The sequence below is a fragment of the Pungitius pungitius genome, chromosome 18 (assembly GCF_949316345.1).
Source record: "Pungitius pungitius chromosome 18, fPunPun2.1, whole genome shotgun sequence".
NCBI lineage: Eukaryota > Metazoa > Chordata > Actinopteri > Perciformes > Gasterosteidae > Pungitius > Pungitius pungitius.
In genome coordinates this window covers 2,970,417-2,988,721 of record NC_084917.1, presented here as the reverse complement: position 1 = coordinate 2,988,721, position 18,305 = coordinate 2,970,417, and the positions used below count along the sequence as shown (strand labels likewise).

General features: G+C 48.5%; 1 protein-coding gene across 2 annotated transcripts in view; it reads right to left on the bottom strand.

Annotated features, from left to right (window-relative positions):
• Positions 1 to 1,774: 1,774 nt before the first annotated feature.
• Positions 1,775 to 18,305, bottom strand: part of fibcd1b (fibrinogen C domain containing 1b) — a 67,040-nt gene continuing 50,509 nt past the window's right edge. For both annotated transcript variants that reach the window (XM_037484723.2, XM_037484724.2), the window contains 2 exons: positions 4,642 to 4,821; positions 1,775 to 2,800 (listed from right to left, as the gene is read on the bottom strand). In XM_037484723.2, the coding sequence (XP_037340620.1) occupies positions 2,535 to 2,800; positions 4,642 to 4,821 (446 nt within the window). In that variant the 3' untranslated portion in view covers positions 1,775 to 2,534. The remainder of the gene's footprint in view (positions 2,801 to 4,641; positions 4,822 to 18,305) is intronic.

The following is an 18,305-nucleotide window of genomic DNA, read 5'->3' as shown; positions in this document are numbered from 1 at the left end:
ACTTCAAAAACGAAAAAAACCAAATTAAGGGAGACGGAAAATCAGGATTGCACTATTGTCTGTCCACAGTTTTCCTTTGTGCTTTTTTCACAGAACATTTTTTTTTCTCCTTTTTCTGTTATTCTTTTTTTTTTTTTTTTGCTCTAGGCAATTTTGTTTTTGCCAAAACACGTTGTAGAATTCCTACTGAAGAAAAAATACAGGTCGAGAGCGTTAAATCTTATTTTACAGCAACTTTCTCCCCATTTGCATGTCAATTTCGTTGTGTAATCCCATTGGTCAAATGGTTGTTTTATGGTTTCCACAGAGAGTGAAAAGCGACACCAAGCGACGGCGTCTTCGCCGGGGGACGCTCTGCTGAACTCGTGACAGGAAATGATAGTGTTGGAGGACTCTCTGTCTCTCTCTCTCTCTCGTCTGGAGACACGCGCACAGTCGCAAAACTAACAAACGCACGCACACAGTTGCCGGGGTTACCATCTGTGAACGCTGCATCCCGGTGGCCAGTACTCAGCTGGCAGGAGGATTAGACGAAGTGCCCAATATACACTCACCGGCCACTTTATTAGGTACACCTGTCCAACTGCTCGTTAACACTTAATTTCTAAGCAGCCAATCACATGGCGGCAACTCAGTGCATTTAGGCATGTAGACATTGTCAAGACAATCTCCTGCAGTTCAAACCGAGCATCAGTATGGGGAAGAAAGGTGATTTGAGTGACTTTGAACGTGACATGATTGTTGGTGCCAGAAGGGCTGGTCTGAGTATTTCAGAAACTGCTAATCTACTGGGATTTTCACGCACAACCATCTCTAGGGTTTACAGAGAATGGTCCGAAAAAGAAAAAACATCCAGTGAGCGGCAGTTCTGTGGGCGGAAATGCCTTGTTGATGCCAGAGGTCAGAGGAGAATGGCCAGACTGGTTCGAGCTGATAGAAGGGCAACAGTGACTCAAATAACCACCCGTTACATCCAAGGTGGGCATAAGAGCATCTCTGAACGCACAGTACGTCCAACTTTGAGGCAGATGGGCTACAGCAGCAGAAGACCACACCGGGTGCCACTCCTTTCAGCTAAGAACAGGAAACTGAGGCTACAATTTGCACAAGCTCATCGAAATTGGACAATAGAAGATTGGAAAAACGTTGCCTGGTCTGATGAGTCTCGATTTCTGCTGCGACATTCGGATGGTAGGGTCAGAATTTGGCGTCTACAACATGAAAGCATGGATCCATCCTGCCTTGTATCAACGGTTCAGGCTGGTGGTGGTGGTGTCATGGTGTGGGGAATATTTTCTTGGCACTCTTTGGGCCCCTTGGTACCAATTGAGCATCGTTGCAACGCCACAGCCTACCTGAGTATTGTTGCTGACCATGTCCATCCCTTTATGACCACAATGTACCCAACTTCTGATGGCTACTTTCAGCAGGATAATGCGCCATGTCATAAAGCTGGAATCATCTCAGACTGGTTTCTTGAACATGACAATGAGTTCGCTGTACTCAAATGGCCTCCACAATCACCAGATCTCAATCCAATAGAGCATCTTTGGGATGTGGTGGAACGGGAGATTCGCATCATGGATGTGCAGCCGACAAATCTGCGGCAACTGTGTGATGCCATCATGTCAATATGGACCAAACTCCCTGAGGAATGCTTCCAGCACCTTGTTGAATCTATGCCACGAAGAATTGAGGCAGTTCTGAAGGCAAAAGGGGGTCCAACCCGTTACTAGCATGGGGTACCTAATAAAGTGGCCGGTGAGTGTACTTCCTAATGGCCCGATTTAGGTGAATGGGTTCTGTCTCTCTCTCTCTCTCTCTCTCTCTCTCTCTCTTTTTCTCATTTTTTTGCACCTCCTTCCTCTTCCTCACTCCTGTTTAATTCTCACTTTTTGAACTAATTCACCGCTTGTCGAGTTAGTCCCTCGTCCTCGGCCGACTGCGTCTCTGCGACTAATTGTCTGAGGTCGGGTCCCGTCGACACAGATCGGGGATGCAAATGTTACACTTCTCCTCGACTGCTCCTCAGAGGGGAGGAGGGAGGACCTCCATCTCCAACTCCCCTTTTTTTTTTTTTTTTTTACATTTTGTCGAGAGTTTTGCTCTCAGATTATACAGCAGAGACTGGACCACAGATGGGAGGTCAGAGCTACATGTTCGGGGAGAGCGAACTGCTGGCGTGCGGTCCTGCAGGCGACGCTCGGGCCGCCTCGGCTGCAGCTTTGGGGGGGGGGGTGGGGGGGGTTCTGGTATGCTGCTTTTCTTTGTGAACCGAAAACGAAAAATAAATAAATATGCATGATGCTTGTGTTGTTTAAGGATAATGGCAGCCAGCAGGACACATAGTAGCTGAGTGATGGAGGAGGAGGAGAAAAAAAAACATCAGGGGGGGGGGGCAAAACAGCAGAGGAAACTAAAAGGTACGTTTTAGTGAACAAACAATATCAAGACAAGGAACTCCGCCTAGCTGTCGGGAAAGAAGTGGTGTGTAATGTCATCGTATATCCTCTCTCTCCTCTCGTCCTCTCTCCTCACTTGTTCTCGGGGTCGCGCGTGGGCCGTATTTTCATCTCGGAGAACTTGAGGGAGTACTGCCAGCCGGTCCAGGAGGACCACTCGATGCCGTCGGCGTAGGAGGTGTGCTGGCCGCGCAGGTACTGGCCGTTGAGGTTGGAGGTGTGGCAGTTGCGGTACCACCAGGCGCCGTGGTAGAAGGAGGCGCAGTTGTTTTCCGAGTGGTCGTTGTCCCGGTCTTTGGTGGTGAACTTCATCCCGTTGTGCTTCAGCAGAGAGTCGCCTGGGAGCAGCAAAAAGATCATTTGAATGTCTCATGTCCTCGGATCGGTAACAAAGAAAACCGGCATCAACCTCAAAGTAGCATAGGGCATTTGAATTCATTCATTTCTGTAAACAGAGGGAGATGATAGAATAAAAAAAAATCAAGCTCCACAGCTCTCAAGAGTACTGCTTCTCATTATCGAAAGCCGGAGGTCAGACAGCTTTGAAACCAATTTATCAAAGGTTCCACGGTGACCTTTTTATCTTCCACTTTTTAATGAGGCATACCCGAGAATTTCATCATGATGTCTATCAGTTAATGGACAGAAATGTTGATGGAGAGGAGAAACGAGAGTCAGTGGACTTCACCCCCCTACAATTTATTCGTACGTATGTTCTTTTAGGTGTTTTTTTTTTTTGTTGCAACTTCTACACAAATGTTGAAAAAAGGCGTAGATAACAGTGAGAAGGCCTTCCTTCCTGCCACCCGTAACCTGTGACCTGACCGCTTCCTGATCCACGCAATCAAATTGTCCAGCTGGAAACATCCACCCACTCTATAAAGATTCCTCCCAGGCATATTCTCCGAAATCGATCTCGGCTTTACAAGCCGAGAGGCTTACGAGCCGAATGAAAGCAACGCCCCCTGCCGACGCCGCCGTACATCTGAAGTTTTTAGCAAAGCAGATCTTCAAACGGCTCCCGGTGATCATTGAACTCGCCCCTGCGCCTCCACTGCCACTCCGTGCCCCTCCCTCTTCTATCCCGAGCGGGCTTCACACTGAGACCAGAAGTGGACGGGGGAGGACAAAGGCCGAAGAGCCGAATGAAAGACGGCTCAGCGGCAATCAGGTGAGGGCTAGCGGCTCGTCAGGGCATCAAACAACCCTTAATTGCTCAGGATGTGGCCGCCCCGGCTTCTTTCCACCCCCCCCCCCCCCACACTCTGCCCTGCACGCTGCTCTCTCCTCCACTCGGCATCGCCATGGCAACAAGTCGGGGCCGCAACAAAAATAAAAGTATTCTGAGAGCAAGCGCCTGCTGCCAATGGCGCGTGCTGCTCGGCATTAGGGAAAAGGAGACGGTGAGGGAGGGGGGGGGGGGGGCTCAACGGGAGCCACAATGGGATGATGTCCAGGGGGTGTAGAAGAAGAGGAGCCAGGGACAAAAAGAAGATAAAAGACACACTTAGAGGCTCATTTGCAATAAGCTGGATGTCACCTTGGTGGCCCCCCCGATGTCCATTAAGATCCAACCGCTGCCAGCCCGAATGAGCACCTGTCAGCTGCCGAGAGAGAGGGGGGGGGGGGGGGGTCGGGGGAGGGGGCCAAGGCGAGAGCGCGAGCATCCTGAGACAGTCTGAGTACCCGTAATTTGACTGGATTCAAATGTCCACCAGGCAGATGAATTCAAGGTCGGGCCACGCTGAGGACAGGGAGCCAGAGGCAGCAGCACTATGTTTTTTGGGGGGGGGAAACACACATTGCCGACCCCTTTAATACCTGTCCTCGTTTTTTATTTACCTTTCCCTCCTGTTACCCTTTTGCCCACACCTGTCCCTCCCCTGGAGCTCCACTTCGTTTCCTTCTGGCTCCATCTCTCATACCCGTCCCCCATTCCCAAATTACTTCCCACCCCGGTTTCCGCTGGCTGGCTTTTGTTTACGCTGCAGGTCAAGCGACGCGATTCATTGGGAGTAATTTCATCAAGGCGACAGGTGAGCTGGCTCGGATGCGATCGTTGGGGAGCGCAGGCCCCCCCCCCCCCCCCCGTTTCGGCTGCCTGCATGGTTCTGCTGCGCTGTTGAAAGTAACGCGGTTATTCCGCCATTACCACGCAGGTGGTGGTGAGCCCGCATACCTGCGTTGCCGGAGTAGTCGCCGACGGTCAGCGGATATCCGTCGTCGTCGGGGTCGACGGAGAAGAGGCCCACGCCGAAGGTTCCGTACTGGGCATAAGCGGTGCTGTTCTCAAAGTCCTCCAGGTCGATGCGCAGCTCGTAGTTCCCCTGGATGGACAGGGCATGGATCTGCTTCAGCCCTGCAGGGGGGGGGGGAGATCACAGCAGACCATCACTAAGTGCTGCCCGTTGTTTTCGGCCAACGATTTAAAGCCATCTCAGCAGGCTCTAAACGCTGTTCTTTTTCTGGAAATAAAGGTGTGATATGGTTTTTTTGGCCCATTTAGAGTCTCCCTGCTACACTGGCTTTCTTTCCAAAACAAGACGGGGTTTATTTTGTGCGCAGAGCTTCTGGTGCTTCAAAATAAGGATTGGGGTTGTGCTTCCAACACACATTATTTATATATTATAAAATGATTTATATATATAAATATTTTCTTCTTCCTAATTCTCAGCCTCAGTCCTGCTGGCCTTGACTGAAAAATATTGGAAATTTTTCTGTAATTGCTCAGCACTCTCTATGAAACGGCGGTTTCATCTTCAAATAGCTTTCGTAGTGCTATTTTTCCGTTATTAAAGTTCTAAAATATATTTTGCACAGTATTTACAATATTAAAAAAAAAAGAGGAAAAAAAATGCATTTTTTTCAACCAGGGAGATGATTGTAGCATGTGGCTAGCAGCGCATCACAGACTGATCCAGGCAGGTGAATTGCTTTTCGAACCAACTGCTTTGCCCCAATTCAAATAAATAGCTATTTGTAATTCCAATGCGCCCTCAGTCTCGCAACATCAAAGCAAGTCGCCAAACACTCGGGGACACTCAAGGCTCGATATGGAAGTTGTCATATCGAAGATGATGTAAATTTAACAGCAGGCTCAACGACATCTGTGGCCCCCCCCCCGGCTAATGAAAACGTTGCCCCCCCCCGTGTTTTGAAGTGTCGTCTTTGGTCCCCTTTTAGCGAACCAATCATGCACTGATATCGGCTCCCACCAGTTTCGGGTCAGCTCTGGAAGACCGCCGCGCGCTCACATTGGCGAGGGTTGCCATTTGGAAGCGATGACGTCAGCGGCGCGTGTCTCCTTAAAAGCTAGGAAGCAGGAACAAGCTTTTCGCTTGTTCCTGCTTCCTAGCTTTTAAGGAGACACTCATTTGCCGAGAAATTAACTTTTGATTGCACCGGGTCTTTGCTCAGTCATGCCCATCGTCAGCCATGAATGAAAGAACTCCCCCCCCCCCAACCCCCTCCCCCCCCCCTCATGTGCCAGGTTTGTATGACTCCTCGATTTTTGGGGTCCCTGATTTTTTTTAAACCAAAGAAACCCATCTAGCGCACAGACACCTGTCTCAGCTACTCCGGATGCCCCCAACAGGTCTTTTAATTGCTCCTCAATCCTCTGGATGGAATGTGTTAAGCAGACGCCCCCCCCCCCCCACCCCCACCCCCACCCCCCGCTGCGTTGGACTGATGGTGCGTCCCAGGGCGAGTTTCACTCATCCCAGTAGATCAAAGGCACACGAGGGATGGTGTGTCAGGCGGGGAGGGAGGGGGGGGGGGGGGGCAGCAGGGGGGGGGGGTAACTCAACCTGGGCGTCACAGAAATCCAGGGCAGGAAGACAAACAAACGCGTTCTCTCAGCCCCGAGACTCCGGTAAGAAGCCTTCCTCCGCGCTCGGTGCCGTCGCAGTGTTTATTCGGGGAGCGAAGAGAAATAACATTTGAGGCGCTGCACTGACGGAGGGGTGTGGGGGGGGGGAGGGGGGGGGGCTTCAAAGGCTTCGCGCTGCAGACCGGAGGTTGGGTTTGGAGAGGAGGAAGCCGTAGGCGGGCCTTGTTTGACTGGTACTCCTGTCACCTCACGGGGAGAGACTGTGATTCTATTCAACGCGCTGCAGTCAACCTCCTCCTTTTTTTTACAAAATTTGCCTCATTTGAACGCCGCCGCCGTGGAGGATCGCGCTCCGTCTTAAGTAGGGGGGGGGGGGGGCATTTGGTGACAAACACACGGCTGAAAGGAAGCACTATTAGTATTATTCAGGCTATGAGTCGGGGGCCCAGGCCTTCGGGTTTGGGTTTAACGTGTCGATCCCTCTCACCTTTACCTCTTGACGGTGGATCAGAAGGAAAAAAATTCATTCGTTCATGGGCAGGTGACTTCATGAACAGGAGTCTGAAGACGGAAACGCACACGATTCAACGCGCTCCTTGAAAAAAAAAAAAAAAAAAAAAACGGCTTCATTTTCGGAATTTTTTTAAATTTTTGTCATGTAGCCCTTTGAGGAAAGTCTCATCGCGCACAAACACCCAAAAGGGAAAAAGTACCCTGCAGTGATTTGACAAACTTCAAAAGAAAGATGTTTTTTTCTTTTGGAATAAAAAATAAAAATAAAATACCAGATACAACACGACTCTATTTAAAGAGTCTGCAGCTTCCAACTGTATTTACATAACTTTTATTCAGTCACTAATTAAAGCCCCAGAGAATGTCAGCAAGGCTCTGATTCAGAATAATTAAAGCGAAAGACGAGTTAAATAACAACGGAAAGCTATTTGGTTAAAATCTAAATGCTCAGGTGTACCTTCCTGTTAATTAAATGCTACTGTGAGTTTATTTAAAGTGGGTTCTGATACAAGGGAGAATTTTGAGGTGTTTTGCTTCAGAATTAACTTGCTGATTGCTCCGCTGGGGAGAGACTCTTCACTCTTCTCGGTGATTTGCCGTTTATGGAAAGCTTAGCACGGAGTCCAAAAAAAAGGAATATCAATTAGGGCGGGCCTTCTTTATTTCTTCTGCTTTTATGTCTCGGTCAAATTAAGGCAGACTACTTTTAATTGCTGTTTGTTTTGATTTTCACACTCAACTTTGGTTTCAACTCAGCACGATGTACTTATTATCGTTATCATTATTAATAATAATGATGCATTTATAATATTATCAGTATTTATAGTATTTCCACACTGCAGGATGTCTTTCCCTTTGCTGCTCGAGTGGATTGATCTTTAAGTGGGTCTCTGTGTTTGTGAAAAAGGCATTTCTTCAGTCTACCAATGCTAAGTCTTAGCATGCTAACACAAAAGACATCGGTTTGCCGTGTTAACTTGTGCTGTCAGAGGAGAAGTTACCATGTTTTGTTGAAGCCACCCAGCGCTTCAGATAATTAATTATTAGCAATCTTCTGTGAAGTTGGTTCTGGATAAATCTCCACATTAGGCAGCGCGGCAACCGTACAGGAGTACTTACTCAATGTCATCTAAAGAGAAGATTAATGCCACCGGCAACGTCAGCGTCTCATTTTGAACAATCAATGTGTTTACTGATAAGGAATCTCATTCAGAGTGTGACTGATTAACAAACACGTCGATGGGACAGCGCTCTTTGGTTCTGCATCGTCCTTCCATTGCATCACATCCCTTCGGATGAAGAGAATGCAAATAAAACTACTACTCTATTACACATGAAACGCCGGGACAATCTTACAATTGCACTAAAAATGATATATATCCTCAATTATCTCAGGGAACTAGGCCACGGTAATCCATAACTCATTTTCGTAGCTCTGGGGTTCATGGGACCAATTTAGCTTGTTTGGAACATGAAGACGGCAATTTGTCATTTTTAAAAAAATCTTTTATTCATTCGGCGAGGGCGTGCTGTGTTCTCCAAAAAAACTAAAGGGGAAACAAACGCTCAAGCCTTACATTGATTAAGTCATCACCACCAGAGACTCCGGCTCCTTAAACGTGATTTTACAGTTAATGAGACTGACATCAAGTGACTGGATTAAAAATGGAGGAGACCTCCGTGAGATGTCTGTGTGATTCCGCTAAAAGGCCTGTATGTTAATGATTTATTTGCTTTTATTTGAAAAAGCATGTCTGCCGATGTATCGGAGGCTTTCAAGGGGGGGCGGGGGGGTCCGGTTGCAGTCTCAGCGTAGCGCAGCGCTACGGGGCATAAAGGAATAAAATAATACCAAAAAAAAAAAAAAAAAGACACATCTCTAAACCCAGCTGAGGAATGATTACACTTCTCTGTGCCGCCTGTGACATTTCTCGGAGTTAATTATTCATCATGCTTTTCTCCCTCTGCTGCTGGGGGGGGGGGGGGGGGCAGCTCCTGAGACTCTCTCAGCTGATGGAGAGAAAAGGAGCAGCACTCTTCCGTCTCCTCCCACTCCTTGTTTTTGTCTTCCCTCGTCCCCTCGTGCTCAGTCTTCCTGTCAGGCGGCTTTACTCACAGATTGTTGATGGGTACGAGGTAAAAAAGGAGGGGGGGCTGCTTCCACTTTGTTTGCCCTTTGCCCCCCCACGTTGGGTTTCAGGAAACAGGCTAGCACTCCGCTGGTGTGACAGGTGTGCCCCGAACTCTCGCTGCCCCCCCCCCCCCCCCGGAGCCAATGGAGACAGTTTTAAAATGGATTTCGGGGGGGGGGGGGTCCATATTCTGTCGTGCTTGTAAGCGCAGTAGAAACGAGGGGGAAGGGGGGGGGGGCAAGCAGCACCCTTTGGTTGGTTCGCACTCACGCAACCCGGGAGGCTGGTTCTGATTCTTTCACTGAATGAACACTTTGGGGGCTGGCTGAAGCTGGCGGCGCCGTTCCCACCCCACCCCCCCCTCCACCCGGCTGCCTCCCATTTGGGAATAACGACCTCGCCAATGTTTGTTCTGCTTTCGGGAGCCACTTGTTTCATCTTTGAAGATACATACATTTAGCGATATATTATTAAATTCACATTGTTTCCTTTGAAATCCTCGCCGGTTTCCCGAGGAGAACAAAGCTTGCAGCGTTTATTTTTTATTTTTTCTCCCCCCCCCCCCCCCCCCACTGGATGTATTTTCTCTCTCCGTGTCATCGATGCAGGCGGGATCTTAGATGCATCGGGCCTTGCATCCGGACCGATGCAAAGACAATAACCGCGTGTTCGAGCTTCTCTTTACTTTTCATATTCAAGGCCGGGGGGGGGGGGGCTCGCAGTTAAGTGGGCGGTTTGTGCACACAAAAGCTATAAAAAGGCCACACAGCCAGACAGCCACTGAAAGCTAAAGCTTTTTTTTTTTTTACGGATGAGCTTTTAAGTGACTGAGAGACAGTTATTATGTTGGTGTTCTAATGCAAGGTATAATTAAATGTTAATCCACCACAAAATATGCGTTCACTGGACTTTAAAATTCCCTTCCTTCATGGGCGGACGGCTCCAAATGCAACTAATGCAATGCAACTATTCCGGGGAAGTATTTCGGCGGGTTTAATCGTCTTAAGAGCTAGAACCTGCAACACGGTGGCTCCTTCACAACAAAGCGAAACCAATTCGACGGCGATCAATTCGCATCCAGACTGACTTTTTTTTTTTGACTGCTCGTTTTAAATTTACACCCCCCCCCTGCTCGGCTTCCTCTCCTCCGTCCCCCACCCACCCCCCACAACCCCCCCCCCCCCCCCCCCCCGGCTCTCAATTCTGCCGGCGTGTGAGCTCACGGCGACACACGCCCGGAGGAGGTGACGCGCTTGGCCCCGCGTTGATGGGGATGCGGCGCCATGCTCGCGGCGGGCTGGCTCCACGCAGCTCCGCAGCTCCCTTCTGCTCCCGGAAAAAAACAAACAAAAAAAAAAAACCCTCTTTGTCGCTGGCGCGCGATGCCGCCCGCTCTCTGTCGTCAAAAATAATGGATGAGCTGGTGTGTATTTGTTTTCATCGACGGCGACAGGCAGCTGTTATTGGAACAGCGACGCGCATGGCTAATTGGCACTTTGCAGAGACGGATAGTATGTACGAAAGTAGAGATGAGGCTTGATTAAAACTGATTGATTTAACCCTACTAACATTTCTACCACGGTATTACAGCAACTAATAATACATCAAGAGCGCACACACACACACACACACACACACACACACACGTTTCACTTCATCCCTGACTCCCTCCATGTTTATTTCCTTCTCATCATCTCAGCGTTCCACCGCTAACATCCACGTGGAATTTACCCGTGGGACTGTTACGACATATTATGCATAAACCATCGCCTCTCTGCGCCAAGAATAATTCACACAGACACCACGACGTGGATCACAGGAGAGGATATCAAAATGTCTGCCGTAAACGCATGCAGGTAACAGCGATCGTCTGATGATGGGAATGGAATCGGAGTAGAGTGGGTATTCCCATTCAACTCGTATAACGAGATGGCGAGAGAGCGGCGTCACGGGGTGAAAAACAAAAAAAACAAAAAAGGGGAACGCTGCGACTGAGAATGAATGGATGGAAAAAAGCGTCATTTTCGGTAACCAGTGCTGGTTGATGCTGAACTGGTTGCAGGACATCTGCCCTCTGGCTGGTTGGGAGCACGCTTTACGGCCCACCGCCGCTGTGCCTCGTCACCGTGACAACCAAAAAGCAATCTTTTGTAAAATCACCGGAAACCATTCAATCTCTGCACAGGCACGCGATAACAGTGTTCCCCATTTCACGTGGACGAGGTTATTGCTTTTTCCTGTGACTGATGTTGAAGTCGCGGACCGTTTAAAACATTTCCCAAAACCGTTTTTATTCATGAGTAATAAAAAAAGATTAAAAAAGTGTCTGTTTAGAAGTAGGTAAATAACAGCTCGCGTGGCCGAGAGTGCTGGATCTCGTGCTGTTAGTTGACTCCAGATGCTCTTTAAAAGCAGCAAAACTGCTGCCAACAGGCCGAGCCAGCGATCCTGTTCCCCTGCACCGGTGATCGGAGCAGGTAGGACACCGGTGGCACAGCACCTTTAAACCTCCCGGGTCATTTTAATGCGGGCTAACGTCAAATGAGATTACTCCCTGGGATGCTGGATGGCTCATATTGATGGCAGTATTAGATTTCAGGTTTGCATTCATTCGTTTGGCACACCCCCCCCCCCCCCCCTCCCTCACCCCTACCCCCCCCCCCCCCCCCCTTGCCTTCGTGAAACTGAAGACCTCCAAATGCCGTCCGCCGGGCGAAATAAAGGAGGCGATTTCACTCAAGTGGCAGGATGTGAGTCATAAAATCGCGAGCGAGAAGAATGAGAGCCAACAAGCCATCGCATCTGATATCATCCGAAATTAACCTTCTGGGGGCAAGGGGGGGAAGATAGAGAAGCAGGTAGACAAATGCTGAGGCGGTTGTCAGGCCTGTGAGGCTGTAATTCAGGGAGAGAACCACATTAATATTTAGAGGCGCTGTCGGGTAAAAACAAAATGAAACGCTAAAAGCGCTGGAAGACACAATTTTCTTTGGTAAAGTAAATTTGCCGTTAACGTAACGGGACCAGGCCACATCTCGTAGAACAAGAACAAGACGGGAACGGACACGTCTGCAGGAGGGTCTTCGTGGTCATACAATTTAAAACCAGGCCCATGGAAAACCCACCTGAAAAGAATTAGGTGCATTAGGTGTTTTAATACTTATTATTCCAGTGTCATCATCACCTCCAAAACTTACATACTAATTTTCGTGCAAAATCAAGATGGTAGCTACTTTTTGTTTTGTTTGACATCAGAGGGAGGGAAATCTTTGATAAAGGTCATACCTCTCTCTAGTCCCTCATTTCCTGCCTGGCTCATTACTTTCAAGTCTTCAAAATGCTTGCACATGCTGGAGTTCCTGTTAAGCTCGACTTCATGTTGGAAATACATGTGAAATAAAATATATATATAATTCCAATTGGCCACTGGCTATTATGTTAAAAGACCAGATGAATGGAGCAGATGGCTAATCCACTTAGGTCCACTCTGGCATTAGACAACTGGTCCCCAGACCCTCCACAAAAGAACTGCACCTGACCGAATTTGTTACCGTCGAGTCTTGAACGAAAAAAAAAAAATCTAACAAGCTTCACCCGACAACTCTCCATCTGCCCTGATGGGTTGACTCCTTGAGGGGACGGGTCAGTAAGTGTGGAGTCCATTCAAAGGAAGTCAAACACGGAGCGTAGAAACGCCACGGAGGCTTTGATCATGGGCCGCATGGCGCCATCGGTCTTGCTAAGCCCCGCCTCCTATTCCCCCGGGTGACCTTTTAGATTTAGGATTTGCGTTGTGGTTTTCACATCCCTGGGACCCCTTGGCCCGTGATCTGTGCTCAAAATGACCCGTTTCCCCCGACTGGTGCAATACGATGAGGTTGAAATAGAAGAAAAATGAAATCCACCGAAATGGCCTTCAAAGGGTCAAGGTTCCTGAAACATAAAGTGAAAGAAACATGCTTCTCCCCCCCTCGCCTCACCCCTCATTTGAGGTCGTATTTCACAACCGTCCGGCGGATGAAGGTGCTTAGAGGGAGAGAGAGAGAGAGAGAGCGTTAGAAATGATGAATTGTTAATCTATGCGGTTCTGGTGTTTAACGTCTGACCGGGCATGAACAATGTGCCCCCAAAAATAATGAAATGATAACACGTCTTTTATTATTTGAAGGCCATTAACAGAAGCGCAGCGAATGATGCACTAATTAATTACGTGGAAGAAAACAGAACCACGCTGCTGGAACACAGAAACACCTCTGACTGTCATTACGAGATCAGCCAGCAATTCGTCGGTGTCATTTTCAATCACCCGAATTCTGGGCTCATTCAGCGGTCCTCCGTGAGACGATTCTGCTCATTCACTAAAAAATAAAATCCCCCTCCACGTGTTTTTTTTTTTCTTTCCCGCAAGCCGCGGCGGCACAAGTGGAGAGGTGTTGGAATATACCTGTGGGCCGGCGACGAGGGCCAGTCAAATAAAGTACCTCCCCGGGCCTCGAGGAGAAGGGGCCACGGATTGCTCTGCTTCTCATACATATCGGAATTACTGGCGGGAATTGCTGCAAATTGCAGCTATCTCCACTCCGGCGGTGCAATCTGGCGCAGATGGAGTGTCTGCCGGGGTACGGCCACACCAATCAAGAGGCACACGCGCGCCGGCCTCCTGAAAGGAGGCAGAGGCGGGAGGGGGGGGGGGGGGGGGGGGCTGTAGGCGCCGAGGCATTCCCCCGAAAACAGCGGTTTGTGCGAGACCATCGGACGACTGGATCCCTCAGCGTTCGGCATCGCTGTGTCGGACTGACAGAGGCGGAATCACACCGTTGAATAATTGATTGGATATGAATGCAGTATTGGAGGGGCTTTAACTGAAAACACTTACGTGGGCTCTAAATAATAGATTGCAGGGATTTCAAGTCCTGGGAGATATTGTAGTTTGTCTTTGTCATGCAGGATATAATATCCTATCATATCTTCTATGCTATTTCCTGACAGCTGGGACCAACACATCTCATTCAGTTCCCTTAATATGCTGCGACGTGGACTCTGCATTCTTGTGGTGACTTCATCCTCACATCAAATAGATTTAATGCACATGTACTCAAACAATAAATCCCCTCTATGTGGTAGTGTTAACTCAGGCGTCCTTGAAGCTGTCGGGCTTTAGTTCCTCGAGACACAGTTATGGAGGAAATTTGTGCAATGCATCCTGGTGCATATTGAAAACACAATTATTTGTTTGCATGTTCGATATCAATCTGCTGCAGTATGCATGTAGCGATGTTTTAAGTATGTAACTGTTTAAGGTGAACTTATGAGGTGAGGTACAACGCTTCGATGTCGGTAGAGAAAAACATATTCTGCAACAGAAAACATTTCAGTTTCACAAAATGTTGTTGTCGTAAGTGACAAAGCGACACGGCGTAGCTCCCGATGAGAGCCGCGTGCCAATGACCTCAAGAGGCACATCATTTATCAGCCTTATGCTTTGTTCCTTTCAGAGGATTTTACTCAGAGTATTAAGCGAATAGAACAGGGACCAATGAAATGCATAACAAAGCCATTTCCATGCAAAGCCACTTATTATGGCAGCACTTGTCCAACACACTGCAATGCTGCTAGAAATGTGCAATAGTGAGGAATTAAACATGGTGTTTGTGCTAACGCGTGAAATGGTGTTCTGGATTATAATTATCAGTGGGTACGGCCGGAGGGAAGTCAGCGGGGGAGGGGGGGGGAGGCAACAGGCGCTATGAGCCACATGGGTTACAGCGCGTGGGCAGACAGTGACTGTAAAGAGCTGCACACGGCACTAAAAAACTATTATTGTCCTGCTGTCGGGGTCGTCTTGAGGTGATCACCATAAGCGTTGTTTGATGATACACTTTTGTGAAATGTTCCACACATACGGAAATACTCAAAAAAAAGTTATTCCCAGTGGCAGTAAGGATGGGGGGGGGGGGGGGCTACAATGAACACGTCGTGATCCCGTAGGATGAAGTGGTTTGGATCAGGGGTCCCCAACCCATACAAAAGATGTCAATTTATTCTTTCTATAAAACCCACCGGATTCAAAAAACAGGTTGGAGGCCCCCCTGGTTTGGATGATTCTTTGTCATGTTGTCTCGACATCGTATAAGGAAATCACATGAAGAGACGCAGCTGGCTTCTCGGTGACACATGTGAGCAGTTGAGGAGTCGTACAAAGTACCAACAAGAGCAAACTGACGTGTTGCAAGATGTGTGAAGTGACAACTTGGCCCCCCGAAAGCCTCCTGCTGTAAACGCAGGATTTAGATAACAGTATCTGCTTCCTCAGACACACTGAAAATTACATTGTGAAAATAATGTAAAAATGCCAATAATTTTTAAACATATGGCATTGTGAGGAAAACAATGGAAGCGACACACAGGCCTGGACGGTGGGCACCTGTTTGAATAATGAGGCAATTTATTCCCTCAATCGGGCATCGGAGAGTGTTCAGGGGGGAGAAACCTTGTGAGTTTCTCTAAGCTGTGACCTTCCTGCAAGGAAGCAGCCTTTTTATTGACTTTATTGCTCCCTTTTCAAATCAGCCTCTTACGCCGCATTTAGGCGTATGCAAGAGCATCTTATAAAATACTCCTGAAAGGAATATGGTTGGAATCGAAACACGCTATTAATAAGGAGTAGTTTGCTAATCTGAGGTAGTTTCATAAGATCTTTTAATCACTTGCTTCTTTACTCCGAACAACCGATTGGATTTGTTTTCTGCCACTCAACCACTTTTTCCCCCTCTTCTTGTATTCCAGTTGTGTGCCGGCGTCAAGTTTGCTATTTTCCGGAAAACCTCGACAATTTTCTGCAGACATTCATCTCTCCCTCTTCTCTCAATGTACGAATGAATAATGCGATTTCACTAAAGCTCTACTGGCCGGACACTGGCATGCACTGTGCAGCTGCCCTTAATGAGGCAGAAGCGAGTCATCAATCTCCCACAGGAGAATCGATCAGCACCGTACGGCCCCCCGTCTCCACTGACCTGTGAGCGGCAGGGGAGCGCCGCTGACCCTTGACCTGGGTGCTGTCAGGGGAACCGCTGCCCAGCGGAGAGAAGACGCAGCAACGCACATGATTGGGTGGTCGGGCAGGTTTCCACAGACAAATCACTGACAAGGTGGGTGCAGCCAATTGTTTAAGATGTTGCTGACTACGATGGATGCTTCTGAGGGTTTGTCAAAAGCAGTTCTAACCCGGACTCGTCAATGTCAAAGTGGATGAGAGGGGGGGGGGAGAGTTCAGGAATGGTCACCATGAATAGAATAGAAAAATGTTAGGAATGTTAGAATGTTAGAAAATGTTTTGCAGCTCAGTGCATCGTTTTTGCGACTGTCTATGTGACCAAGTACACATATCGCACGGACAAGGCAGAAAAAAAAAGTGCATCATAGGTCCCAACTTACGACGTGCTGAGGCTTTTCTCAAAATGAAGGAATTTATAGAGAGGAACCATGTCTGTGATTTCATTTCACTGTAACTGCACTTTTCTACTAGCATGTGATCTTTTGTGAACTTGTTTTCGCATGCAGCTAAAAAAGAAAAGGCCTGTTACCTAAATGCATAAATAGCATAAAGCACAGAAACTAATTCCCTGATGGGGCATTTCAACCCCTTGCGGGTGTTTTGAGGATTACATGGGTTGTTTTTTTTTCTTTTCTGTGCAGGATAGGCCGCACCCTCCCTTTTGTGAATTTGCCCCCAAGTGTCCAAAAATAGCATCATTCAAAAAGGAGATACACAAATGATGCAAAATGGGCTGTCATCCTCACAGGAATTGTGATGTTCTTTGATTTGTGCTCTCTTTTATGGATACAGTCCTCTTTGGATTTTCCCCCCTGTGTGACAAGAATATAAATACAAGCCTCGGGATGCTGCATTGTGACGGAGGCGAGCTCTGTGGATAAATGTGTGTGAGAATGAATTCATGCCGAGTCCCCGCGAAAAAGAAAAAGATTAGGACGGACCGAATGACTTTAGAAAAGAACGACCAAAAGATGGTTGACAGGTTTGACATGTGGAGCAACTCTTCAAAACGCTGGGGTTCGAGCTGCATTTAACATTCCAAACGTTGAATATAGTAAAACAACACAGCGCCGACGCTGTGGCTCAAATAATAATAATGACCACATTGTTGAAGTCCTCCGAGTATTTAGACATGAAACAGAAGATGCTTGAGATGCTTCTTGTAGTCCAACACGAGAAGCTTTTTTTCAGATTTCAGAAGGAGACTTCTTGATGTCACCAAACACTCCAGAGGTCGCTGGAGAAGCGACGTTGATGACCACGTCAGCTCCCTACGACACTCTCAGGGAACATTTCAGAAACTTCGATCCCTTTTAATCAATCCGATACACGAAAGCCAAAGAGTCCTTGGTGGGAGACAGCGGCCCGAAGACTCAACAACAACGGCGGCTACATCAAAAGCTACTATTCCGCGGTTCAACAACCCCCCCCCCCCAAAAGGCCGACATATCGCGTCCACACAGAGAGCGTTGAACACACCGTCTCTCGGAGCATCCCATTAAGCGGACGTCCCTGGTTGGCCGTTCTCTCCAGGCAGGAGGTCCAATGGCTTCTCCTGCTCCTCCAGGCGCCCCAACAGCTCCGCGGGTACGGGAGTTAATTGCCGCGAACTCTGTGCCGCTTCACATTGATCTGAGGTAGTCCTTGCACAGAGAGAGAGATACTTTGGATTGGAAGGTGGGGGGGGTGGAGGTAGGGGGGGGGGGGGGGGGGGAGTATTTCCAAAGCGACTCCTCGATCAGCGTTGCTTTTTCCTCTCGCCATTCTTTTAAGGGCCCGCCGAGCCCCGTCCAACGGCCATCTCCAAATTACAGTCCTCGTGTCGCGCAACCCTCACGGGGGAGGGGGGGGGGCTGCAGCAGGGGGGGGGGGGGGGGGGGGGGAAACGTAAGCCGTTTTTTCCGCGGGCGACGCGAACCACGGGGCGAGCGTGGGACGAAAGGGCAGCAGCCGGAGCCTCCCGAACGTGGCGGCGTCAAGTGCAATTTTCGCTTTGGCTTCTCTGCACGCCCACCAGCCCTCTCGCTCTCGCCGTTGCACACCGGTTGCACACCGGTTGCACACCGGTTGCACAGCGTTTACCTCTGATCGGAAAAACCAAAACACGACTGATGTCACATTAACACAAAATTACAGCATCTGGTTGCATCTTCAGAGGAGATGACAAACTGCCAAACAAGGACGGGGGGGCACACGGCGTTTTTTTTATCCACGTTTAGTCCCTACCGCCTCAGGATGAAGCTGTTTTATGCTTATTTTCGGCTCACATCTTCTACAGCTGGCTTGTTGTTTTAGATTAGAACAAATCC